We start from the raw sequence: 26,890 nt of genomic DNA, 5'->3' as shown, positions 1-26,890 counted from the left end.
GGTGCTATGGATGAATGCACCAATACTGCAGTGAGTGTGACCTGAGGTAGTGCAAAGAAGCTGTGGGTTCTGGTGGTTAGAAGGAATGGAGGAGGTGGGTAAGAGAAAGGAGCTACAGCTGGTGGAACAAAACTAAAGGACCACAAAGGAAGAGAAGAAAAAAAAAGGGGGGGGAGGCACAGAAGGGGCAGAGCAGAGGAATGTGATGTGAACAAATCAGTGGTGTGGTCTCTGGTGGATCCCTACCTGCTTCAGCTTGCCTAAATGGATTCATGTTTTACCTCATTTGCAGATTTAGGCTTTTAAATCAGTAAAACTTCAAACTCACCCATATAACTTTGAGAAATAGAACAGAAGTGAGTAAGCTTTAGATCCAAAGCTCAATGACCTAGAGAATATTTAAGATGGCACTGTTAAACCTTTTGTTCTCACTGCTCACCTTCTGAAGTTTTCAGTAATAAATCATTAGGTTTCCTTGCTGTTCATTGTCTTAATTATTTTGGATGACTTTTTCATGTTCCTGTGATCCTTAAGTACTCCCAACACAGCTACTAAGGATTTCTGCCAGGAGTGGGACATGCTACGAGTCTCCAAAGCATCCCTCTAAAGCAAGTTGCATCTAGAAATGCTATTACAGTTAATTTAAAACCAGAAGTTTAAATTGCAGTAGCTGGAAGTTTGAGGTCTTGGCAAGCTTAATGCCCTTTTCTGTTGAGACTGAACACTTGCATCATCTGCTGGTTCTACTGGAAAAACAGTGCTCTTGAATTCTCAAATATTTGTATGGACATAGCCATATGCCTATGGAAAGATTCTTCTGAATGAAAAGTGCTTACCTGATTTGTATCTGAAAGTTGAAACAAGGAATGCAAAAATTACTTTTCCTCAGGTTTGATATAAGAATTGGCCATCCAAGTGGTGGGATTTTGGTGTTAACTTAGTAAAGATTTTTTACTGTAAATTACACTCAGCTTGTCCTTCACTTCTTGATTTAAACAGGCTCGGGATGGCTAAAGCAGCAGTATAATGGATTAACTTGTTTTACATTAACTGCAAGGCATTCTACGACAAACAGCTCTATAGGGTTTTAAATTTTTTTCAACGGTGTGTAGTTGTCTAGCTTCCATGTACCCATCCACACTATAAACTTGTTAAAGACTTGTGTTTGTGCACCTTGCTAATTGCCTACTGCTCTTGTGTTCTTCAGGGTACTGCTTTTGACAATCTGAAATGATGAAAGCCACTACCATGGAAGAAAGTAAAATCTGAAATTTACTGTGACACTGAAATGACTTGTGTCTATATGAACACTAAAATAATACCACTTTCTTCAGTCAGCAACAGAAATGAAGTACTTTTAAAAAGGCTTAATTTACCTGAGAAGTATTTCTTCTTGCTGACAGTGGGTGTCAGCACCTGTTCAGTCATACAGCAGTTAACTATAAATGTAAACCAGTTGTTTGTTTTGGAAAAAACAGAAAAAACTTTAACCACCATTTCCTACAACATTGCTGATCTGTCTGTTGTGGTCTATACTGGCAGTTAAACGGTACAGTCTAGCATATTTCCAACAAATGTCATATATGGTAAACCTAAGCACCCATTGTCCAGTAACTGCAACCTTTCAAAGCCCCCTGGCATTGACAGATAGTCGGTTCAAAGGAAAGATCAGCACCCCGTTGAGGTTCACGTTTATAGAAGAACTGAAGAGTGCCGATAAAGAGAGCTTGTGTGAAAGCACTGAGTCGTTTTAGAATCCTTCCGTTTCTCAAAGTGAAGGTTGTTCTTTCACTTGCACAGGACCTGTTAATTTCTTTCTCAAATAATTTGATAGCTTTGCTTTATATGTTGCAGTAGAATTGAATTATTCTAAAGGTGAGGTTACATGTTACAACTAAACTGAACTAATTGCTTACCTTCAGTGAAAGGAAACAGTCCTGTGTCTGTCTGCCTGCCGCCTTGTTCCTGGCTGTGCTGTCCTACTTCTTCCCTTGCATTGAAGACAGTGGTCTTCAGACTCTTTGTTGAGCCAAGTCAACTTGTTGAGCCAAAAAACCATGAATATGAGAAGTGATAATCTTTATGCAGCCAGCAGCAAGGTGAGACACACTGAAAGAGGAGAAATGGAGGATCTCCTTATCTATAGGAAGCTATTGGGTGGCTGAAATTATATTGCCTCTGCAATGTGTATTACAATAATTTCATATTGCATCTGCTAGAAAGAGTACTTGATGCTGCAAACAATGTTTATTATAACAGTAAAAATTACAGCTTTGTAAAACAATAACGTAAGTTAAAGTCTTTATTCTCAGACACATGTATCACAAGAAGTCCAGCACAAGAGGGCTTTTTTACATTTTTTCTCCAGAAAGGTTTGACAGTCCTTTAATCAAACAGTTTAAAAACACTGAACTAAAAAAATAGTATCAGCTAGATAATATATATATTATCCACCTGAATATATCAGCTAGACTATAATAAAATGAACAACATACATAGGTAGTAAATACTTTCCTAATCATGTACCCAATCCTTTTTACACCAAATTAAATGAAACAATTGCCCCTGCTGTGAATTTTGATATTCCTAGAGCCTGTTCAACTTTGTGGACACCCTGGTAAGAAATCTGTTATATAATATGGCAAGTAGCATCATTTGGGTGAGTTCTTATTAACAGGTTTTTTGGGGACTATGTAGCTATTATTTACCTGTGAGATAACTGCTTTGGTTTATCTAGATTTAAACTCATTTACATACAGCAACTGCAGCAAAATCTAGTAGGTATATTGTGAAATTGGGTGTAAGGAAGTGTGTATCGAAACCCATACTTGGAATTTATTTATATTTTATAGTCATGTCATATTCCGAATGATCTAGCTGAAGTACTAGAAGCACATAACCTTCTTAGCCTGATGCTCTATACAGTTTTATTTTCTCTATTTATAATTGCCAGGTTTGAGGGACATTCAGCAAGCTACACAATTTCCTTGCTTCTCCTGTGAAAGAATAGATAGAACAAATGGAAGTAGGATGCAACTGCACAGATTAGGTTATTTCCCTATCTGCAAAGTGAGATGCAATAACAGCCCTTATTTACCTAGGATCCTAAGTCTCCCTTGTCTTTCAAAGAAGCGTAAGCACCTATGAGACTTAAAAATTTCTGAAAACAGGCTCCAGCCATTGAAGTCACCTAGGTGTTTTTAAAACTTTAATATTATCATCAACTGTGTACATGTTTTACATTATCATGCCATTTTGTTGTAACAACATTTAAAAAGTAACATAGCTAAAAAGTTATTAAACACATTGAAATAAGAAGTAATGCACAAGATTCTTAAAACTTGAGCGTACCTGAATTCTGCTCTGCAGATCCTGGGTCCCTCCAGAGACCATTTATGCCAGATTTTGTAGAATGGACAGCTGAGAATTTGGATGAAACTGCAAAATTATTTTTACTTTGAATCCAGGTGTCCAAAAGTAAAAAATTAATGTCTTCATCTGCTTCATCAACTAACCTTCAAAATGTTGTCCTGTAATAGGAAACAGCACAGAACTGAAACTTTATTTTAAGATTAGAGCTGATTTTGGAGTATGTTTTCTGCTGGTGCTCTGTGCAGAGCGCTGCACTTAGACAAGAGGAGATCTAATAGGAGATGACCCGGATTGTCATCAGCATGGCATGATTTCCAGTAGCTGTGGAACAGATTAGGGTCATCAGCAGAGAGAACAGCAGAGCTTTACCAGCACAGCCCAGTATGGCTTACACAGGCAGAGAAAGGAGATAAATCCACAGCTATCACAGGTAGGAAGCATTATTACTGACCTGTACATTTTATACAACAGTGACATAATTCCATGTTTCTTGACAGTGTTATTTCATAGGAAAATGTGCAATAACTTTGCCATTTTAAATTAAGGCAGAAGGAACACAGTGAAGAGATGATGGAATTTATAGTCTGTTGGAAATCATGTTGATACTGGCTTTTTATTGTATTGTAATTTGCCTTTTGGATAATTATTTGTTCTCCCCCGTCCAATGCACTTGAGAAACTTTTAAGACTAAAGATAAAGTCAGTCACAAAATGACAGTGTTGTTGTTAGATAGCAAGGGATTTTTTTTAAGGGGTTAATTATTTTTATTGTTTTATTAAGAATATAGGGCAGCAAGCAAACTTGTAATTTCATCATCAATTATGCATGTTAAGAAAAATTCATTTGTTTTGCCTTTTGATCTATAAACATTGTACTCTTGATAGAATTACAACCATCTTGCATGAGCGCTAAAATTGCAGATGCATTATGAATAAGTATTAAGTAAATTCAAGAACTATTTTGGGTCTCATCATTGGTATGTAAACAGCTTTATTTTTAGTCCGGTAATTTTTGTGTTGTGCTAAATCCCCACAATTTTAATATTTGCATAGTAAGACATCATTCCTGTCAACGTCAGTCCATGTTCGGCAGACACCTGCTTCAGTTAAGAGATGACCTTAGTGGGAGTTCCACCCATAGTGATTAAGTTAAATCAATTATACGTGCATCTGGACATCAGTTGTGTAATAACACGGGCAAAGCTTGAGTGTATTCACCTGAGAAGCTGCAGCCTCCTGTATGTGTGTATCATCTCTCCCTTTCTTGGTCCATAAAATACTTCTGTGATGACTCTCTGAAAAACTTTATGTGCATTCCTGTGCTTACGTCTGGAAAGACAACAGCAGGTTTCAACTACTCTCTGCTTTGCAGCACAGTCTTGAGACGAGACAAGGCAGCTGTAGATCAGCCTCTTGATCTACTCATACTATAATTAGATGCACCTTTATGAACTGAAATATAAGCTGTTCTGTTCCCTTTTTAATTAGATGTCTGCCTTCTATCAGAAATTCTCTTTAGGATATTTTTATTAAACAATTCAAACTGACCACAAATAAAAAATTACTGTTATTATAGTACAGGTTTTATGTCCAGAGGTACAAAATAAATGTAATAAAATAAGACCTCTTTTTACCTGAAAAACATGTAGAACTGATGTTGCTGAAATGTGTATTTCTTAGTCACAGAATCAGTTTAGCATACTGCTAGCTTCCAAAAATAAATGCTGCGCACGCTGCAGAGAAAAATACTGTTTTCTTTGCCATTTTTGTTAGCATCATCGGGAAGATCCACATTTTTAGTTAGATGTTATGAATCAAAAGGAAATAATCCCTCATACCTTCATAGTCAGAGGCCTAGTTTGACTTGTTGCCATTTACAACTGCGTATTTTTTTTAAATCTCTCTCCATAATCAGTAAGCAGCCTAGTTTCTGAATATTCTATGGTATCTGGAAAAGAAGAACAAAAACATTTTAATTTCCATTCTATTACATAACTATTATTTTATTCCAGACATTCAGGACAGGGAGATGGCATTTGACAGGAGGGTATTCTTTGTCAGGCTATTATAGATGCTAAAATCTGGTTGAACAAGGAGAGACATGCCAGGACAGAAGCATGTCTGCTACTGTACGTATTATTCTGTACTTGTACTTCTGTACTGGTCCTCTGTGAAGGAGCAATATTCTAAATAAGTCTGTGAGCTCTTATTACTAGAGTTTTTCTGCAGCAAAAGAGAAACCACTAAGAGACATAAAGATTAAAACTGTATGCTTAGTTACTTTCAAAAGTAATATTATTTGGGTTCATTATGTCGTTTTGGTTTGGTTTGGTGTGTTATGAGAGACCTTTAGTTTAAAATACTTCTGAATTAACACCAGTCATGTTGTGGATTTACTTGGCTTTTCAGTGTCATCTCTTCAAGCTACCTGGACGTACTTGGTCTCACCTTTTTGGCCTCCCTGGACCCCTCCAGTGTCAAGACTTCAGCCTCCTTGGAACTCTTTCAAATCCCCTTTTCAGATTCTTTGGATTTATCCAGTCTGAGCTCTTCATCCTCTGTGGACTTCTCCAGTCTCACTACTTCATCTTCTCTGGACCTCTCAAGTCTCACATCTTCAGCCTCTTCGGACTTCTCCAGTACCTCCTCTTCAATCTCCTTAGAGCTCTCCAGTCTCACCTCTTCAGATTCCTGGGAGCGCTCCAGTTTCACCTCTTCGATTTCACTGGACCTATCAAGTCTCACTTCATCAGGCTCTCTGGATCTCTCTGGCAACAGTTCTTCAATCTCCTTAGATCTCTCAAGTCTCACCTCTATATCCTCCCCAGATTTCTCCAGTCCTACTTCTTCACCCTCCTTAGACCTCTCCAGTCTCACTTCTTCATCCTCCCTAGATGCTTCCAGTCACACCTCCTCAGCTTCCTTGGACTTTTCCTGTACAATCCCTCCATCCTCACTAGGTGTCTCAGAGCACACCTCCTCAACCTCTTCAGAATCGCTAGATCTCACCGATTTTAACTACTTCATGTTTCAGGGCTCCTCTGAATTATCCTCATCAACCTCTGAGGATGTTTCTAATCTCATCTCTACACCCTTTCTGGATGTCTCCAATCTCACCTTTCAGGATGCTTCTTCCCTCACTTCTTCAGTTTCTTTGGACATTTCTAATCTCACATCTTTAGTTCCCCCAGACCTATCCACTCTCACATTTCTGGATGTTGCTAATCGCACCGCTTCAGCTTCTCTTGATCTCTGCATCTAACCCTCTTAATATATTCCTTCTTCTCTCTGCAACCTCTCTGTATCTTTCTAAACTTTCCTCCTTTATGCGCTCTTTCCTAAGTTCTGTCTCTGAAGTTCTTATCTGAGGAAAGTTTAGGGCTTTACAAATATATCCTAGCATCTAAACAGAACTGGGCATGAAAACAGGTCATACAAATCTATAATGGTGCCTTTTTTACAGCTGCATAAACGTCAGTGTATATTCTGGAATTTTTGTAGAGCACAATTTCTGTCACTAATCTAATTTCCATTCTGTCTCAGCTTGGTACCTCTCCCAAAGGTTTAACTTTTTAAATTCATGCTGAATTTTTATCTATCAAGATCAACAAACAGTAAATAGAGCTATATGTGCAAATAATTGCATCCAAGTTGTATATCTCCATTACAGATTTAAATCTGAGTACATTGCACATAATTGCAGGCAGAGGCATTTCACAAGGAGGTACAGAGAAAGAAGATGTGGTGGGAAAAGAAAACTGGGGGAAAAAGAGCAGGTGAGAGACAGGGGGTAGGGAGAGGAATCTGAGAAGGTGTGGGGCGGGAACAGAGGGACACATAGCCGGAAGAAAGATGTCCAACTCTGCTAGCATAATTTTTTTCTGCCAAGCCATATTTGTGGCCTGGGCTGCCCATGACGCTTAATCATATTGATAATTATTTTACCTATCAAATCATCAGATGTTACCACTACAACAGTATTTGTATATAACATCCCCTTTATCAATGTATGTAAGTAGTGCAGTTACTTGTGTTGTGTCAAATACGTTGCATAGGTAGCAGAGGGGGGCTTCCTTAAATCTTTGGTGCTCTCTTGTATCTTTTTGTTATCATTGTCATAATTGGGTTTTAGAAAACAAGTATGATTTGTTTCAATATCATATCGCTGGCAGCCTTTCTGTGTTAAAAGCGCTGTCATAACAAATATTTTTTAATTCATTTAATTTTTGCAAGTTGGAAAGCTTTGCTCCAATATGCCATGTCTGTCTCAAAATTAGGATAAAAATGGCTCACACAAAAAATAGATATGGAAATAAATGCATGAAATAAGAATTATTTTCTGCCTCATTTATACTAGTCATTTCTTTAAAATTAAGTAGGAAAGACTGTAATACATGGATTTTAGAAATGAACCCCAAATTCAATAGGAGCAAAGTTGTTTAGCAGTTATTAAAAAAAAAAAAAAAAATCACAAATCATTGGTCCAGATGGAAGGAACCAGTATAATGTAGCATCCTAAAGTGTCCACTTTCAAAAATGTCATCATAACTGGCACTAACTAGAGTCTTCTTCAGTAATCTCAGTAGAGAGATTAAGTAGGCAAATTAAGGACAGGAAATTCTTTCCATCTTCCCACTCTTTCTTCCTGGTTGGTGTTCCTACTAATTACACTAATAGGCAATCTTCTCTTACTGTCATATACTATACTGGAGACAGACTCTGATATATCTGGTGAACAATTGCTCTTTTTGTTCTGGTGGATCTATACTGACATTATGATGTGTGGATTGTTAATTGCAATGGCTCTGGACTAACTGAGATCTCTAATAAAGCTGAAAAATAACTCTGTGCTTTAAAAAAGTACTGTAAGTGAAAACATGACTGTGTAGTGATATGAAATCACTGTGTGATTTCCAGGGATTTGCTTCACCAGATACCAAAATCGGCAGGAAGACACAAGGCCTCTGTGCAAAGGCGACCAAAGTCGCCAGCGTTTCCTGAAGACCTGTACAGCTTCTGGAGGATTCTTATATATTTTGTGATGTGGTTTGGCTCTGGACAGAAGGAATAGAGAGAAGAGGCATACATACTTAAGTGCAAGCATTTCATAAAAACCCAATCCATAATCTCCTTAAGTCCTCAGTCAGTCCTAATTATTTAAATGAGCATTAGGTTAGGACCAAACTGATTCTTTATCAAACATGATTCGAGTCTTCTCATAACTTTTTCCTTATTATATATGGAAAATTGTCTGTTTTTCCATTAGGTGTCAACAGATGATGATAGCTTCCAGTTTGCTATGTTGTCTTTTATGAATTTGTTTAGAGCAAATGACTGAATATAATTTCAGGTGTATGCATAAACAGTCTTACATCCAAAAGAATCCCATGCCAAGGCATCGTGTCTGACGGGATAAAACTCTGAACATGGCACAGCTTGGCTGCACATGGATTAAAGCTCCAAATTGAAGACAGTCTGTGTTTATAAAAATCATTGGCTCCACATGCTTGAAACCATTTTCTTCTCTACAGTCTTATCTAGAAAAAGCTAAGAACTGATGGCGTAGAGGAGTAATGACACCTGATTTAGCTGGAAAAAAACATGCTTTTAACCACGTTTGGATTCTTAGATTACAACAGGACTACTCAGGAATGAGTTAATATGTAATTAACGTACATACTATATAACTAGCCATTAGCCTCATACAAGAGTCAGGCTTTAATTTCTAACCTTTAATTAATTGACTTGTAGTGTGTTTCCAGCACATCACCGGCTCTGAATCACGGAAGACCACACACATTCGCTTTTTCGGACCCCCGAGGCAGGTCCCAGCTGGCCACACCTGGAGGCGGAGCCGAGACCTTCCCAAACAGAGAAGGCCCCAAACCTTTCCCAAACAGCTCCTACCGGGGGGAACTGGGAGAAACAGGTCGGTGTAGTGTGGTGCTGACCATATCCCTGTGCCTGCGGGAGGACAGCACCCCGGCCCCGCTGGCCGGCTGCGAGCCTGCTGCCTCCCCGCCGCAGGCCAGCGCTGCGCTCCCCCGGCGGAGGGGAAGAGCGCGGGCCGCGGCCGGGGCTCCTCAAGAGGAAGGGCCGGGAGTCGCGTGCCTTACTCAGCCCTCTGATTGGTCGCTGCCAGAGGAGAGCGCCTGTGACTAGAGGAGCGACTGGGTAGTTGCCATTGGTCAGACTCCCTGAGGTAATTCGCATTCCGATTGGCGGAAGGATCATTCCTGCTTGTTGATTGGCTAGAAAGCAGCGCTGTGGTCTTTCCCCTTCCGGTGGGCGCTGACCTTGCCCGGGAGCGGCGCTGCCCGTTCCCCTCCGCGTCTCTCGGAGCCGCAGCCCGCAGCCATGGTGGCGTACTGGCGGCAGGCCGGGCTCAGGTACCCGCCTGGCGGCGACAAGGCTCCCCTCGCGACTTCCTTGCCATAGCTGTAACGGCCGGAGGCGAGGGCCTCGCAGGGAGGGCTGGCGGGGTCACAGCGGTGCCTCTGGAGGGGGTGGAGAAGCTTTTGGGGCGGGTTTGCGTCTCACCTTCGTTTTCTTCCCCCTTTTTTTTCCTGTCTTTAGTTACATCCGGTATTCCCAGATCTGTGCCCAGGTTGTTAGAGCAGCAATGAAGCCTCAGTACAAAGCAGAGGCAGAGAGGGCGGCGATGGCCACTGTGAAAACTGTGAAACCCAAGAAGGAATAAAATGTAAGTAAATTGAGTGAGCTGGGGTGCCTTATTGTAGCTTTTTATACAAGGAGTCTTGGTTTCCCAGTGTGAGTCGGCTTAATGACAGTCCGTAACTGCTTGGTTCATTTTGTGCTATATGTGGAATATCAGCTCTGATCTTCATGCATGAAACTGGAACGGATTGCTGACTGGTTTAGTGCAAATGTGTGCAGATGTCTCTGCATCCTGATTATGTGTGGGATGATAGGAAACTGCTTAATCTCATTAGTTCAGTAAAGTGAGGCTTACTGCATCCATCAAGCCCTGGTTTGAACGATTTGGGGTTTGGTCAAAGTTGTTATGGACTTATGCAAAACAGCTGGGTTTCTGTAGTGATGTTCATAGGTTTCCTGTCTCTTACTTTACTAAGCCAACAGACAGCCTCTCTGAACTACTGTTTTCCCTAATCAGCAGACGTATTTGTGTAAGGGTAGTCTACTATCTGTGAAAGATAGATGCTACTTGTACCTTTATTTGTGACATTGCATACATCACAAGCAGCTGAAATCTATTCTAAGTAGAACAGCTTCTATTCCTGATCTGAGATTAAATATTACCTTTTGTTTGAAGTGTACCTTGTACATATTATTCAATTGAGTAACTTGTATTTTAACTCTCTCATAGGAACTGATCTGTGGTGAATACTTTAACAGCAAACTGCAAAGCTGTAGGCAAGCTCAAGACTCTGCAATATAATGTCATCACATTAACTGTAAAACTTGCCTCTGTATGTAAATCAGCATGCTAATAAATGTAATTTCTGTTAAATGAATGTGTGGAAAGTGTTGTTCCTCTTGAAACAAAAAGTACTCCATTTTGCAGAGACATTTATCTTTCACTTGTGTTAAAATAGAAGACTTTTTATCACAGTCTATCATTCAGTAGCAACATATGTTTATTTTTAAGGCAAATCTCTTGTTGGATTGATGTTTCAGCTACATAAATGAGAGATTTAATTGTTGTTTAAAACTTTTCTGCCTACTTCAATAATTAAATGATTACTTTGGGAAAAACGTTTTCTTCACTAAAACCTATGTCAACAGAGAATATAGTTGACATATATCTGCATTATGTCAAAATATCATATAATTTTGATAATTAAAAATGCCTCTGTCAGTTCTTTCTGCTGGAAGCGGTACACTCTTGGCTTTAAAATTCTTCGTTGTCATGGTGTTCATCTTGTTTGTGCTTAGAACAAAACTAACTCGGTGAAAATCAATTCGATGGGGCTTAGGGTTACGACTAAACTGGAAGCAGGACATTTTGCCATGGATGTGCTGCATGGGGTCTAATCTCCAAAGCTGTCCGGAACACTGAGCAGTGAACCGGGAGTTGGAGACCTAGCGTCCTGTAAGAGGTGGAGAAGGAGGCGCAGAACTCCCTGGACCGTACCCCGCTCACCCAGCTCTTGGCTGTCCTTGTTACCGCTCTGTCACTTTACTGGGGGGAGAGGGACACGCATTCACTGGGAAACAGTAGGAATGGAGGGTGACACTCCATCTGCTCTTGGCTAGGGGGGCGAAGTCATACTTTCAGCTGTCTTGGTTTGGGGGAAGTGTTTGCATATTCCTGCTGCTGTGTGTCTTCACAGCAAGTCTAGCGTTGTCCCACTGCACAGGAAGAAATATAGCATGCTTGCAGAACTGGCTTCAGGTTTGTGTTCACCTGGATGCTTCTGCTGTTGACTCAAACATGAGGCATTATACTTCAGAGTATAATAAACTCTCTCTTCTAAGAGTAGAATAAAACAAGCTCAATTTTTTCATGTAATTTAGTTAGTCCTTACAAGAATAAACTGATTTTTGTCTATCAAATGTTTCAAGTCTTACAAGTATTTTAAAAAATGGTACATAATTTTTATTTTAAAGAATATTATAAATACAGTGTTAAGTAGATGGCTGTGAATGGCAAGAAACTTTTTTTTCCTGAAGTCAAGATATGTTTTTGATTTAGTGATTGCTGTTGAACTTGCCTCTAACTAGCTGCAAACCATTCTATCCATTTTGCTGTACTGAATGATAGGAAGAAAATTTACAGTAGTTAGTATATGGGGAAAAAAAAATACCACACCGAAACTTTTACACAGTGTTCACAACTTCGTATGCTAATATAACTCAATCTATAGTTTGAAATAGTAACAAACCACACAATAATAATGAATACAAGTTCTGCAATAATACAAACCAGCAATGTGATAGAACTATTAAAGTACTTTTTTTTTTAAGTACGAATGTGCATATTCAGTCTTTTGCCCCATGTTGGTTCCTCTCCCCTCCCTCTGCAACTTAAGGAATTGAACTTGTCTGCAGATCTACATCAGTCTGTGGAGTGCGTAATAAAATAGATACCGCCTTTATAGGCCTTCCAGATGCGCATGTGTTCCTGAAACAGTTAACAAGTTCACAAACAAAACACAGGCTGTGTTCACCTGAGAATAAATAAATTTGATGAGTTGATAGCATATTTTGCTGTTGTTTATGATCCTGATAGATATACACAGACACAGAGGCTGTATATTACATTCAGTATCTGGTGATAATATTCTAAAAGTGAATACATTTACAAGAAAGGCTGTTATGAGACAACTTGTCTTTATAGTGGCTCTTTTTTTGGGACAGATTCAGTGTCAACAGTTGTTTAGGAGAGTAAAGCATAGCTGCCATTAATTTCAAAAGCATTGTATTGTAATATTGGATATATTTTGGCCAGATGCAGAGAAAAAATTCTTAAGAAAGGTGTTATTTTTTGTATGCAGATGATGGCTACTGCTTTTTCTTTAGTGTCAACAGGCTTATTTGAAGAATATTTTGATATTGCCATTGTTTTTACAGTGCTTCCTTTTCTGGGCTGGCTTCCACTTCTACCTCTTCGTATTCCTCAACATCTGCAGTGGCATCCTGGTACTGTTGGTACTCGGACACAAGGTCATTGGTGTTACCTTCTGCTTCAGAAAACTCCATCTCATCCATACCTTCACCAGTATACCAATGGAGAAATGCTTTTCTTCTGAACATAGCTGAGAACTGTTCAGAAACCCTGATGAAGAGCTCCTGAATGGCTGTGTTATTGCCAATAAAGGTAGCCGCCATCTTCAAGCCTCGTGGTGGTATGTCACACACAGCCACTTTGACGTTATTAGGGATCCACTCCACGAAATAGGAACTATTCTTGGTCTGGACAGCCAGCAACTGCTCATCCACTTCTCTGGTAGACATTCGGCCTCTGAAGATGCATGCCACGGTCAAGTAACGTCCACGACGAGGGTCGCAGGCTGCCATCATGTTGCGTGCATCAAACATTTGTTGAGTAAGCTCTGGCACTGAGAGGGCTCTGTACTGTTGGCTACCTCGAGCTGTCAGTGGAGCAAAGCCTGGCATAAAGAAATGCAGGCGAGGGAAGGGCACCATGTTAACAGCCAGCTTCCTCAGATCTGCATTCAGTTGACCAGGAAAACGGAGTGAGGTTGTGACACCGCTCATCGTTAGGGACACTAAGTGGTTGAGGTCACCGTAGGTGGGATTGGTGAGCTTTAGAGTTCTAAAACATATATCATATAGAGCTTCATTGTCAATGCAAAAGGTTTCATCTGTATTCTCTATTAGTTGATGGATGGAGAGGATGGCATTATACGGCTCTACGACCGTGTCAGATACTTTGGGTGAAGGCACAACACTGAAAGTGTTCATAATCCTGTCGGGATATTCTTCTCTGATTTTGTTGATGAGGAGTGTGCCCATTCCTGAGCCTGTACCACCACCAAGCGAATGGATGAGCTGGAATCCCTGAAGGCAGTCACAGCTCTCGCACTCGTTCCTGACCACATCCATGACATTTTCAATCAGTTCAGCGCCTTCTGTATAATGGCCCTTAGCCCAGTTGTTTCCAGCACCTGAATTACCTTTGAACAGAATTACAGAAATAACAGCCACAAAGTTAACAAGAGAATTTTTAAAGGCTACAAAGATGGGAGTTAAAAGGCCATTTTGGGACAGTTAACTCTAGTTAGTTTGCTGACAGCATGCTGTACATACCATGAATAAAATTGTCAGGTCGAAAGAGTGGGCCTATTTTGCTAGACCGTACACTGTCCATCGTACCAGGTTCCAGGTCCACCAAGATAGAACGGGGCACGTATTTATGGGCTAGGACAAAAGAAAATGAATGCAAACAATTACTGTTAGAAGTCAGAGAGACAGGTTTATAATCTACTCTGAAAAATCCAGCCCACCTACAGTGATTTGGGGATATTTTTTCTTTTAATTACTTATTTTAACCTTCATGTTGGCTCTGCAAATTCCTCTGCCAACACCCTAGCAGTGCTGAGTACTTACAGTAAGCCTCATTGAAGTACACGTTAATTCGCTCAAGCTGCAGTGATGCGTCCCCACGGTAGTTTCCAGCGATGTCAATTCCATGTTCATCACTTATTACCTCCCAGAACTGAAAAAGGAAAGAGGTTCAATACGCTCACAAAGGTTGGGTTTTTTCAGCACATGTTCAGCACCAGCTCTGCTGCGCTCATGCCTGACTGCACATAAAGTGGGAACTGTGCCTGACGTGGGGGATGTTTTGCCATTTACGTATTAGATCAGAGAGGGGATCCTCCTCCCCCCCTCCCCAAATAAGTTCAAGGGAAAAGTTTAGTAGACCGTTTATGCTGCTTAGCTATCACCCATGCACTAATAGGTGGAGGCCCTCAATTTGTTCCCTTTATAGTAAAGTAAAATTGATACTAGTTCAAATAACACAAGTACTAGTTGGTATGAGCTTAACAAAAAAGTGGAGGGGCGGGGGGTGGTGGATTGGGGAGGGTTGCTTTGAGGCCTGTCATGCACAAGTGGGACTGTGGCATGGCAAAGCTGGCTCAGGCAAATTTGTATGTGAGCAATGCCTTCCACAAACAGATGCCGGTCCTAAACGTCCTATCTTGACATTCATATGGATGTCTCGTACTGGGGTTCTTATCTAGGCAGCAGCCACAGCAGTGTTAAGACACACCCACCCGCTATAATGACCAGGCTATTTTAATTTTAAAGGTCTCCTGGTTTAGCATCCAGCCTCGTTTTGAGTGTACAAATACACCATTGCCAACATGTGCATGGTGTATTTGTGTGTGTGTGTGTGTGCGCGCGCGCGCGCGCTTTTCTACAGGTCTTACTAGACGTAAGTGGTTTCCAGGTCAAAGCCAACAGAAAAAGTACAAACCTTTCAACTATCACACTGGCTGCATTCAAACTATCTGAGTCTAACATGACATTCTCTGGCTATCCACAGCTTCACGTTCCAATAAAAGGAATCAAGGTGAGATTTGTGGGAGCAAGAAATGGAGGAAGAACACAACGGAACAATCCTTCAGCTATCGTGTGTCTTCAAAGACCTCCCAGCCCCAAATTAACCCAGATGATACTTTTTTTTGACAACTTCCTACTTCTCAATAAAAAAAAAAGATGGACATCACACAGCAAAAAGCAATGACTTCTTTTCCTCCTAGCACACAAAGTCAGCAATGAGCAACTTCTAAGTAACAGCATGCTAGTGTTTGAACTACACAAAAATACTCCAAATGACATGACTACCTCTCGCAGGAGGCCAGTTAGGCAGGAATCCTTAACTGCACTTCATGCCACTCTTAGAAAAACCTAATTGGCAACTGATAGCACAGCTCATTCTGTTGACTAATACAATCCCACATTAATGATTATAATGTGGCAGAGTTACTGCTGTATGGCTGAAGTAAAGTACTGGCACCACAACTTTGCAGCCCTGGAACTACTGGCTCCTTCACTTGTCCCAGTATTTTGCAGACTAGATTAGTGCCCCTGGGAATATGAGTCCCAGCAGGAATGCTCTGGAGCACTTACAATCACTGTGCCATAGTTACTGCAGATGTTTCACTCTTTGCCAGTCTTAACATTAACCTTTGCATGAGGAGCAAGCCCATCTTATGACTTTCATATCAAAATACTCATATTCACTGCTAATGTGCCATGCATTCTACCATTGAGTTAACAAAGTAATTGTTCCCCCCGAAAGTCCCCATCTGTTAACAATGTTTGACCTGCTACCACTGATAGCACTTACTACTAATGACCAATATTGAAAAGAGACCTTACCTTAGCTCCAATTTGGTTCCCGCACTGGCCAATCTGAAGATGCACAATTTCACGCATTTTGTGTAGCTTAGACCTGTTGGTGGCTACAACCTAACACAGGTTTTCTAGTTGCAGTCCCCAGAACAAGCCCTCTTTCTCCTGCTGTATCAGCTACACCCAGCGCAGTCCGCCCCAAGGGGCCTTTTTATACTAGTGGGACTGTCACTCAGCCAGCAAGGGGAGTAGCCAGCTCCTCAGCCTGCTCATCAAAGCATTTCACAAGGAGGCAAAGTGCCTATTCACTGCCTGTGTACAGGGTACAAGAGCACACGTACATTACTGAGTGGCTTGGAAAAGAAAATAATTGTCACACGCACCCCCTTACAGTTCATTCCAGTTCTCCGTGCAGCAGTGTGATTTATGAACCTCTGTGCACATTGTATTTGTGTTTCATTATTTTATACATAATATATACACAAATATATACGCAAGAGATTATAGCCAAAAATGAGTGATCTTAATTTATTAAGTACATGTGCTTCTGCCACATAATTTAAATGTTAACATCATATGAGTCACACAGGACAACATCCATAATAAAAACAATAACAACTGCCGAGCAGTAGCCTCCTATAATTACAACATTCAGTGCATTGCCAGGCAAACTTGCAGTTCACTAATAAGCATCATTCTCAGTGTCTAACTGCATGAAGGAGGGGGACAGGATCAGTAACAAAAAAATACTACGTAAAACATAAACATAACACTGCACTCTCAATGATATATGTTCTTTAAACATTTAATAAGACTCCATCAATTTCAGCCAATCTAAAATCTGAATCAACCTGTGACTAACTTGCATAGATGCTCTCTCTTTCTCTCTCTTCCTTTCCTGCCGTTAAGAAATACAGTATTTATTATATTCCTTATTTTCTTATATCTGAGATGTAGTACTTCAGAACTTGCCAGGAAAATGCTAGAGGTGAAAATCCAGTTTCACTGAAGTTAACTATAATGTTCACTGTGTGAAATGTTTCACTGCATTAAAGGAAACGATGCAAGGCTGAGCAAAACGTGACACAGTCATGTTGCCTGCTGATAAACAGGACTAATATCACTGAGCAACAGAAACCCAGAATGGACCTTCTTCTGGAAGCTTATAGTAATTTTATTACATGTCAGGCAACTGTCAGTGCTTTGCAAGTGGTCCTTTTAAGGATAGGAAAAGGAACTATAATTAGGAAAGCACCTTAAATTATTTTGTATAAAAAGATGACAGTGGAAGGACTTGACTCATTGAAAGTAACTAACTACTTTACCACTTTATGGGTTGCTAGAGATAAGGAATCTCTGAGCTTCCATATTGTTCCAAAAGAAAAATCAGCTTACTCCAGACTTCCCCACCACAGATGACTTCCACTTCTTCCACCAGCCAATGGAGGAACAAACAACTGCTCCTAAGACAAAGTTTAGCACCAGAAGTGCATTGCAAAAAAGTAGCTAGCAAACATTCTGTCATCCTCTGCCAAGCTATGAGCTGTCCCCAGTAGGGAGCAATAAAAGCAAGACTTTAAATTCAGGTAGATTAATTTTGTTTCCTTAAAAGACAATAGTTTTATCATTTTCCAAAAAATAAGTATTCTCTAAACAGTTTAGTTTACTCAGCAAGACAACATAACAGTTATGTTCCATTGCCACATTGTAGATATTTTCTACAATGGCAGTGGCTATCTTCTACAATTTCCTAAGACAAAATTCTGGAAAGGTTATTTGGATATTTACTTTGAAAGCAAATTTCATTTTATTCATGCACATTTCATATTTGTTTTCTCCAACTATGCTTAGCTAAAAGTAATAGTGCAATTCTGAGTTGTATATTCAATTGCTGCATTCTGAATAGGAGCTGCATTGACACAGTGTGTCAGAGAGCTACTGACACTAAATACTACTTAAAATATGCAATGTATTAATCTACAATAGCCACAATTTATGAAGAGGCTGAAGATGGTAATTCACTGTCCAAAAAATTTGGCAACATAATTTCAGCAATAAATGTATTCACTAAGAGCATCTCACAAGCAAAGACAAAAAAAGGGAAGTGAAAGGAATATGCAATCACTTCACATCGGGTTTTCTCTTGCTAAAAATAGCTCCCTGGAATCATGCGGCTCCTCTGAAGCACTTCCTTATAGACTTAAAAATTATGGCACATGACACAAGAAGCACCTGAGGTGCTTTGTGAAGCGGAGGTGGTTTTGTGCCTCTTTTCACAGGCCCCAAGCCTGTTAACTGCCCGAGTGCGCTTCCCAGGCACAGCCATTGAACATGTGGTGTTGCAGATTAGCGGGGTGAGCGTCACCAGAGAAAGAGGAGACGGCGGCGGAAGGGTTGGCTTCGAGGGACTTTTGGCACTGCGGAGATTAGGAGCAGCCTGGCGCTGGGCACAGCTATTACCAGCCTGTCCCGCAGTGTCTATTATCAGGCTGCCCACTGCTTCCATTGCCTTCAGAGTGGGCCCTAGATACCAAAGCCCTGGCGACGGGCGTAACCTAAGACCACAAACAAGCCAGGGTTTTTTTGGTTACTGGGTGGTTTTTTGTTTCTGTTTTTCTTGTTTTGTTGGGTTTTTTTTTAACGCCACCACAGTACCCACTAGCAACAAATACACACGTGCAGGGAGGCATTCTGGGATACTTTTTTTTTTTAATATGGTTTGCTTGGGAGGAACTATCTTTTCACAGTAGCAGAGAAGATTGTTGAGAAGAAAGTCTATTCAATTTGAGATAAGCCTGGCTACAGGCCACCAGATAATTTTAGAGAGATCTGTGAATGGCTACCAGACAAGCTGATGCTAGTCTCAACTAATCTGGGCTAGCTACATCATCCTTAGGAATGCTACCAAAAAACGGTGCATTCAACAGGCAATAAAGACTACCTACTTCACATTTTCATTTCAGTTAGTAAGAAAAACTATTTAAAGACTGTCTCCCTCTGGCAGGTGGTCCAAAGGAAGCAAGGCAGGACTGCCCACTGTAAGGTATCATCATCAGCGTAATGAGCCCATACGTTTAAACAAATAGGTTTTGGTACAATTGGAGTGGACAACTGAGCAGTTTGTTACCTTCCCCATACTGCAGATCTATGATCCGGCAAAAACTTGGGACTTGCAGCACGTGAACGCATCTGCTGGGTAGTGCCCTTACTTGGGCCCTACTGCCGCAACCGCAGTTACCCTTGAGTTTGGATCATCAGACGAATTGCAAAAAATGCCAACTGCACAGCACTCAGGCTCAGTTCTTGCTCTGCTGTTCCTTTTGTTGCATTGGTTCTCAGTGCCTCAGTTTCTCTATTCATAATGTGGAGCTAATAAACCTCATGCCTTTTATAAAAAGTGCTGAGAGCTAAGGAAGAAAAGCTATGAGGGAAGAACTGGCTATGGTTTACTAAACCTGTTCACCAAACATGAAAGCTCTAGCCAACACATGGAAAAGAGACTGGTAGTCCACTCACACAGATACTTAAACCTTCTGCAGGAAAATTAGAAAGCTATTTTTACTATTGACTAAATCTTGTAGCAGACAAATAATCTTCAAATGTCCTGAACCTGAAAGAATAGCCTAAAAAAATGGACACAGGCCTGTATTCCTTTGTAAATTGTAGCATAAAAGGGCTTGAGAAATTAAAAACTTGGGACTAGCAAAAACCCCCAACCAAACAAAAAAAACCAGCCTGCCTGCTTTATGCAATCACACAGTCACTGGGCGCAGTCTTACACAATGCTGATGTGTTAGGCCAAAGGTAAAGAAACCTGTAACTCCACCACACAGGGTCTGCATCTGTCCCAGACACAAGTCGTCTTGTCACAAACCCTGTGTTGACAGCAACCGCATATATTGAATCATCACAATATTTTAATAGCTTTTCCTTTTCCTTCCCTTTTTTTTTTTGGGGGGGGGGGGCAAAATTGCTTCATTTTTGAGCGTGTGAGATGGAGACTTCACCTGGGGGCACCAGCAGGACACCTGCATTCCCTGCAGTGCACCCAGCGGGGTGGCTGCCCGTGGAGCGGGTGCTGCAGCTTTCACGGCCCAAGAGCGGGGAGCGCGAACACAGCGATTTAAGCCTCTCACTACGTTTGTTCCTTATCCCCTAAGAAATGAATTAGATACCGTTAGGAAGGACTTAGCGACGCACACGCTGTACCTGGCCTCAGCCCCGCTTCCAGTGGACAGACGTTGATAAACACGAAGGAAGAAAGACAAGGGAGGCGCCGCATCCCTCGCCCGCCGCAGCTGAACCCGCAGCGCCCCGCCGAGCCGAGCCGGGCCGGGCCGAGCCGAGCCACCCCCAGCGGCCCCGCCGCTCCGCTCGCCGGCGCCGCCCACGGCCCATCGGCCCCCCGGCCCCTCCCCGCCGCCCTTAAATACCGGCGCCGGGGCAGCGCTGTGGAGGGAGGTGTTGCCGCTTCCAGTATGGCTGAGGTGTCCCGGCGTCTCGCGTCCCTCCTGCTGCTGCTCTGGGGCTGCCTCTGCCCACCCGCCCGCGCCGGCCTCTACTTCAGGGAAGGGCAGCACTGCTACAAGCCGGCCCCGCGCAAGGCTGCCGGCCTGAGGTGAGGTTCGCCCCCGCCATCCCGTCCCTCACGGGGCTGCCGCCCGGCTGCGGGCAGCCCCGGCCGCCTCCCCCGGCCCCCTCCAAGCGGCGTCACGGAGAGGAGCCCGGGGGGCGCCCCTGGGAAGGGGCTGGGCAAGCACAGCCGCAGCGCCTGCCTGCACGGGGGCTTTGCAAACCCGGCATCGCCCGGTCGCGGGGTGGGGTGGGGGGGCTCCCCGGGGCAGGCAGCACTGGCCCCCCGCTGCCCGGGCGGGGCTCGAGCGGGGGCCCCTGGGGCAGCCATAGCCCCCGCCGCCCGGGGTGGGGGGAGCTCCGCGGGGCGCAGTGCGGTCACGAGACCGCGCGGACAGGGACCGGTCACGCTTCCCGCTGTCACATGACCCGCGCCGTTCGCCGGACACTCGCAGCCTCGTTAGGAAACTGTGAAAGCTGTTTTTCTTAAAATAACCCCTCATTTGCCTGAAAATACAGGCATGGGCAGCGAGGGAGCTAGCTCTTTCTGCCTCAACACAGGACCTACCCGCGCCCGCACGAGTACCTGGACGTCTCGGCGCTACCCGAGAGCTGGGACTGGAGGAACGTGAACGGCGTCAATTATGCCAGCACCACTCGGAACCAGCACATCCCCCAGTACTGCGGGTCCTGCTGGGCCCACGGCAGCACCAGCGCTTTAGCAGGTACGCTGTGCTTAGGGCTGTGTGCTGCCTTCTTACCTGCCAAGCTGGTTGCCCTCAGTGATTTATAGTTTTCAGTAAGCAAAGGAAGTTTATCTTCAGCTTACAAAATAGCTGGTATAAAGAAGAGGTGCCAGATTACTGCAGTGACTAATGCAGCAAAAACTGAGGCTGAAATGTCTGTGAATACACCAGGAACAGTGGGAATTCCCAAGCTGAAGGCAAGGAGGTTTAGTTTCAATAGAGAAAGCGATCACAGTGAGACTGTCCCCACCCTCTCAAAAATTGTGCGAGGCGGGAACACTGGCATGGTGTTTGGCAGGAGCCAAGACCTGGGTTTTCTGCCCCTCTTCTTGGAAGTGTGGTGATGGTAGCAGCAGATGCAAAAGCAGTTATCGTGTCTCCTTCCCTTTTTTGGTACCTCAGCCTGCCGCACTACATCTACAGCAGCAAGGGGCTGCTCCAGCGATGCCTGGGTATGAGGAAACGAAAGAAGTTGCCTCTCGTGGGAAGGGCCTGCAGGGTATTAGCTTCAAGAGCCCTGTCATTCAAATGAACTGACTACCATAGCATACAGACAAATTTAGTTTCAGCAGATACCTTTGTCAGCCTTTTTCTTCAGAAAAGGGAAGTAGGGGTTTGCTTCAGTTGGAGAAATATTTTATCTAGAGAGAATACATGATTTGCATGCCACAGTAACGTGCTACAGAAGTACTGTTTGCAGAGGGAGGCTGTAAGAGAATTAACTGTGAAGGAGAAATAGAGGAAACTGCAGAAATGGGAAGACAATGCAGGGTGAGCAGACAGCAGGAATCACGAAGGATCTGTTCCTAAGCAGTACAAGAATACAGACACATATGAAACCTGCCATGATGCAGTGAAGTACTAGGATAGATAAAATACAGCGACTTCTTAATTATATAACTTTGGTTAAAACTTAATTGCATATGTGGGTATGCCAATATGTGCATTTTTAGAAGTATAAAAGGTTGATTTTAAAAATCAGGATATTTTTTCTTAACTGCTGGGCATAGTTAAAGCATTCATTCCTTCTCCTGTTGCTGGAAGACTAGGCTGGGATAATGCCTCCCAGTTCTGTCAAGTATAGTTGAATGGTGTTAGTACTAATAGGATTAAAAGCACTACAGTGGCATCAGCTAAGACTGTTAATGCACTGTGAGAAGCAGTTTATAAATACTCATTGGGAAGCTTTTCTGCCAAGTAAGCTAGTCGTTTCGGACAAAATAAGGCAGCAGGGTGGCGATGCCTGTCTGAGATGGCAGGGTACCAGTGAGATGTTGACATAACAGCGAGGATATACTTCTGAAAGCTTTTCCTTGCTTTAAGTTTGTGAAAACTGTCCCTCGGAGCCAAAGACCTGGGCTGCATGAGTTTATGCATAAATCTTTACTCCTGTAGAAGAGGCTAGTGAGAGCTGGTTTTATGATGTGTATTTGAAAACTCTTTGCTGTCAACGACAGGAAACTGATCTGGAAGTTTTCAGAAGCTGTGACTTGAATTAAAAGAGGTCTAGGGCAATTCAAAGCTTTAAGCAGATCTTACTCATCAGCATATTTTTGCTGAGTTTTTAATGGAAAAAACTTCTAATGGAAACCCACAATAATAACTCAGCCTGCCGGTCTGAGTTAGGTCGTGCTGTGTGCCTCACTGTCAACAGCAGAGGCTGTTCCAACCACAAGTACTGTTGCCTGCAAACAGTTAGAGGTTCAAGGAAGGAGAGACAGTTTTAACACTAGGTGCAATATGTAGCCACCCACGTATTCCACTAACAAAACCCAATTTCTTATCCTTACAGATCGAATCAACATAAAGAGAAAAGGTGCATGGCCTTCTGCCTACCTCTCTGTTCAGAATGTGATTGATTGTGCTGATGCAGGATCCTGTGAAGGTGGAGACCACTCAGGTGTTTGGATGTATGCCCATGACCATGGCATTCCAGATGAGACCTGCAACAACTACCAAGCTAAGGATCAAAGTACGATTCCTATTTGCTTTGTTGTAAGGCTTCATCCCAGGTTTAGCAGACTTTAATATTAAAAAAGATAATTTTTTGGGTTTTCAGTGTACTGGTTCCTGCCTTTCAGTGTAGTACCTGCTGTTTGACTGACAGAACAGGTTTTCTTTGCAGGCCTGTGTGTGTCTCTCTTTACTCTAGCCAGACAGCATAGCATTAAATCATGCCCAGACAAGTTTGCATAGCTAAATTGTTTTAACTTAATCTCCTAAGTCTGTGATATACAATCTCTAATGTACTGAAATATTTACAAGTGTCACCTCAAGCTAACCAAAGGTGAAATGTAACCTTTGTCTGGTCATGTGACTGGAATAGTTTCTGTATCTATAGAGAAGCACATCTGAAACACTTCCTCATCAAAGCACTTATGCCTATGAAGTAAAGAATAGTAACTAGTGATTTTTAAGGACTTTAAATGTGGTTTCCAGAAAGGAATTTAGTTCACCAGAGAGTATGTATTAGTAATTACTCTTAAGTTATTAATATCTGCTTGAAATAAGTTAAAAGAAAAAAGCTCAGTGTCATATAATTAATTCACTTGAAGAAAAGCATTCTCTTGCAGTGATAATCTCGCTTTTGTTTTGTAGAGTGTAAGAAGTTTAACCAGTGTGGAACTTGTGTCACTTTTGGAGAATGTCATGTGATAAAGAACTACACTCTCTGGAAAGTTGCTGACTATGGGTCTGTCAGCGGAAGAGAAAAAATGATGGCAGAAATCTATACTAATGGACCAATTAGGTAAAAAAAAAATCTTGAATGGTAAAAAAGAAAATGTTTATCTACCAGTAATACTGGGATTGAAATACTGGAAACTCAGTGTAATGACTGAGATGAAGTGTACTTCTCCACTCTAGCATATGTTAGCATCTCTGCACTAATATGCAGACTTTAGCTTGTTTGTAGATAAATTGAGCTCTGAAGTCAGATTGCAAGAAGACCAATTGGTTTTTAGCCAGGCCCCTGCCCTGATCCCCTTGTATAAAAAACGCTTTCTCTGTTTTATTACAGCTGTGGCATAATGGCTACTGAAAAGTTGGATGCTTACACTGGAGGACTTTATACAGAGTACAACCCCTCCCCTGTGGTGAATCACATTGTATCTGTGGCTGGCTGGGGCGTGGAAAATGGAACAGAATACTGGATTGTTCGTAACTCATGGGGTGAACCCTGGGTAAGAAAACATGGGAACGAACATGTTTGCAGAATGACTTTAGAGGAAAGGTGGGGTTTTTCACTTGCAAACAGGAAGCTGCAAAGCTAGCCTGTGGATAGGAAGAAAGTAAAACTTTCTTTGAACTAGACTAGCAATTAAAAAATGAAACCTAACAAATCTGAAGACAAGGATATTCACCCAAAGTTACTTCAGTAATGTCAACTCAATCCCAAATGCTACCCTTCCATGGACATGCAGCTCCTGTTATGGGCAACTGTAAATTACTGTTAGTTGTAGGCAAAAATCAAGTCACATACCTGGAATAGATGAGGGGGATGTAAATTCACCAAAGCAGATTGCCCCTTTAAGTACAGTTGTCCTGTGAACCCAGTGTTGTACTTCATCTTGAGTGAATTCCTAGATTGACTTAGATCATTCATATTTGGAAGACAGAAGAGACTCAATAGCATACATTGTCTATATTATGTTTTCTAATTCACAATGCAAATTAATTCTTTACAGGGTGAAAGAGGGTGGCTAAGAATTGTGACAAGTGCATATAAAGGCGGAAGAGGAGCAGAGTACAATCTTGCTATTGAAGATGACTGTGCATATGGAGATGCTGTACTTCCTTGATTCTATATTGTACATCTTTCTGTTTAGGAACTACTTTGTTTGGAAGCTTCCCAGTACAACCTTTTTCTGTTTAAAGACTTTCACAGTTCAACACCATCAGGCAGTTCTGCAAAATTAGCCCAGATAGCAACACACAGTCTTCAAAGTAAAATAAATACAGAGCTGCCTTTAGATAATTATTTACAACTTAAAGCAATTTACCCATGGAGAAGTTGTCTGCCTTGATGCACAGTATTTAAATCATATTGACTTAATCACAGAAACTGTATATGTAAATCTCTGTATTTTAAATACAAGTTATGTAGACATACTGGGAAGGAAGAATTATACTCAATATTTGGGTCTAGAGCTTACATTAAATTCTCTGACAGTATTGAGCAAATACCATCTCATGATGATGCAGATCTAAAAACAAAGCGAAGTCTGGACATGATATATTCAAAAAATAAGTCCCATGTTGTTTCCTTGGCCTCCTGGTAAAACAGTGTTCTTGGAAGTCTCATATAATGCAGTTGCTTTTATCCAACCAAAATGATAACAGGAATCACTTTGATCAAGAGACAAAGTCTAAACACTTAGTTATTTAATTAGTCTTGTCTTTGCTCAAATTCCTTGCTTTGATATGTGATTGGCTGTGCCATTTTTCTCTTAAAGAGGCAAAGTATAAATTGCCACAACCCAGAACTCCTCACTAATTTGAAGAAAAGTAGCAAATTCTCTTCCTTAGTAACCAGCTCAGTTTTAAGTGGCAAATCAGTACCACATCAAATGTTATTAACAGGCATTGTTAATTGCATTTAATAAATGGACTTTTTCTCTTACATGACTGTATGTGTGTTATAAGAGCTTATTAATACATGTTTTCTGTCATCTTCTATTGTTGTACCTAACAAGCAGTCTCATGTGGTAGACTAGCTACCCAAAGCTTACCCAGGATGGTACTGCTTTTACTGGACTTTTTCTTGTGAAAGGGTTGGTTGACAACACTGTCTTTACAGCAACTATGATGGTTCAAACAATTCAAGTTACATTACACTACCTTTACCCACACTGATGATTAAGATACAAGCTACAAGGAAGCATCTGACTTCAACAAGCAAGGGAAAGAAGAGACATTCAGATGTTGTAGACCATTTTTAAATGTCAATCTCTAAAATCTACCATAAATCAAACCAACCTGTGACTTATACCTCACTCAAACCTGTAACTTAAAGCTTTTTGGTGTGCAGAGGAGGGAAAAAAAAAAAAAGTCTTTCCAGAAACTGTCTCTATTATCTGCTACCTCCCAGTTGGTAGTTTCTGCACCTTACCTTGGTTTTACCCATGAAAGAAAGAAGTCTGCTCCTAATCAGAAGATAAGTTTGGCAGAACAGTGAAGACCCATAAAAGAGTAAGAAAGGCTACTAGTGTCTAGGATGAAGTTGAGGTGGTTGTGCTATTTTGATCATTTAGGTTTCAAACAGCACAGCTTTTAGTATTGCGACAATGAGAACATGTTTTAGACCTGAGGTTAGGCCATATTCCAGTAGGCTAGGAGACTTCAAAGACTGACTTCTAGTTGATGTGGGTCTAATTTTGGCTTCCTACATAC

The 26,890-nt window shown here is 41.7% G+C and overlaps 3 protein-coding genes across 9 annotated transcripts; 2 read left to right on the top strand and 1 right to left on the bottom strand.

Annotated features, from left to right (window-relative positions):
* The first annotated feature begins 9,680 nt into the window (after positions 1–9,680).
* On the top strand, positions 9,681–10,863 carry ATP5F1E (ATP synthase F1 subunit epsilon). Its single transcript, XM_050907059.1, has 3 exons — positions 9,681–9,760; positions 9,948–10,074; positions 10,720–10,863. Exons 1-2 carry the CDS (start codon positions 9,729–9,731, stop codon positions 10,069–10,071), a joined length of 156 nt encoding a protein of 51 aa, XP_050763016.1. The 5' UTR covers positions 9,681–9,728; the 3' UTR covers positions 10,072–10,074; positions 10,720–10,863.
* Positions 10,864–12,669: 1,806 nt separating this feature from the next.
* On the bottom strand, positions 12,670–20,676 carry TUBB1 (tubulin beta 1 class VI). 6 transcript variants are annotated; one of them, XM_050907046.1, is made up of 5 exons: positions 16,209–16,340; positions 14,427–14,535; positions 14,127–14,237; positions 13,901–13,993; positions 12,670–13,294 (listed from the first exon to the last, which is right to left on the bottom strand). In XM_050907046.1, the coding sequence occupies exons 1-5, from the start codon at positions 16,263–16,265 to the stop codon at positions 12,921–12,923; spliced, it is 744 nt and encodes a 247-aa protein (XP_050763003.1). In that variant the 5' UTR covers positions 16,266–16,340; the 3' UTR covers positions 12,670–12,920. The 6 variants fall into 6 exon arrangements, with proteins under 6 accessions (XP_050763003.1, XP_050763002.1, XP_050763004.1 ...); XM_050907045.1 differs by lacking the exon at positions 16,209–16,340 and adding an exon at positions 20,615–20,676 and having other exon boundaries at positions 12,670–13,993; XM_050907047.1 differs by lacking the exon at positions 16,209–16,340 and adding an exon at positions 20,357–20,375 and having other exon boundaries at positions 12,670–13,993.
* CTSZ (cathepsin Z) lies at positions 20,629–26,122 on the top strand. 2 transcript variants are annotated; one of them, XM_050907052.1, is made up of 7 exons: positions 20,629–20,777; positions 21,001–21,028; positions 21,315–21,478; positions 23,292–23,471; positions 24,098–24,248; positions 24,519–24,681; positions 25,186–26,122. In XM_050907052.1, the coding sequence occupies exons 1-7, from the start codon at positions 20,660–20,662 to the stop codon at positions 25,297–25,299; spliced, it is 918 nt and encodes a 305-aa protein (XP_050763009.1). In that variant the 5' UTR covers positions 20,629–20,659; the 3' UTR covers positions 25,300–26,122. The 2 variants fall into 2 exon arrangements, with proteins under 2 accessions (XP_050763009.1, XP_050763008.1); XM_050907051.1 differs by lacking the exon at positions 21,001–21,028 and having other exon boundaries at positions 20,629–20,799.
* The last annotated feature ends 768 nt before the right edge of the window (positions 26,123–26,890 follow it).

The sequence above is a fragment of the Gymnogyps californianus genome, chromosome 17 (genome assembly GCF_018139145.2).
Source record: "Gymnogyps californianus isolate 813 chromosome 17, ASM1813914v2, whole genome shotgun sequence".
NCBI lineage: Eukaryota > Metazoa > Chordata > Aves > Accipitriformes > Cathartidae > Gymnogyps > Gymnogyps californianus.
This window is presented reverse-complemented; position numbering and strand designations above follow the sequence as displayed.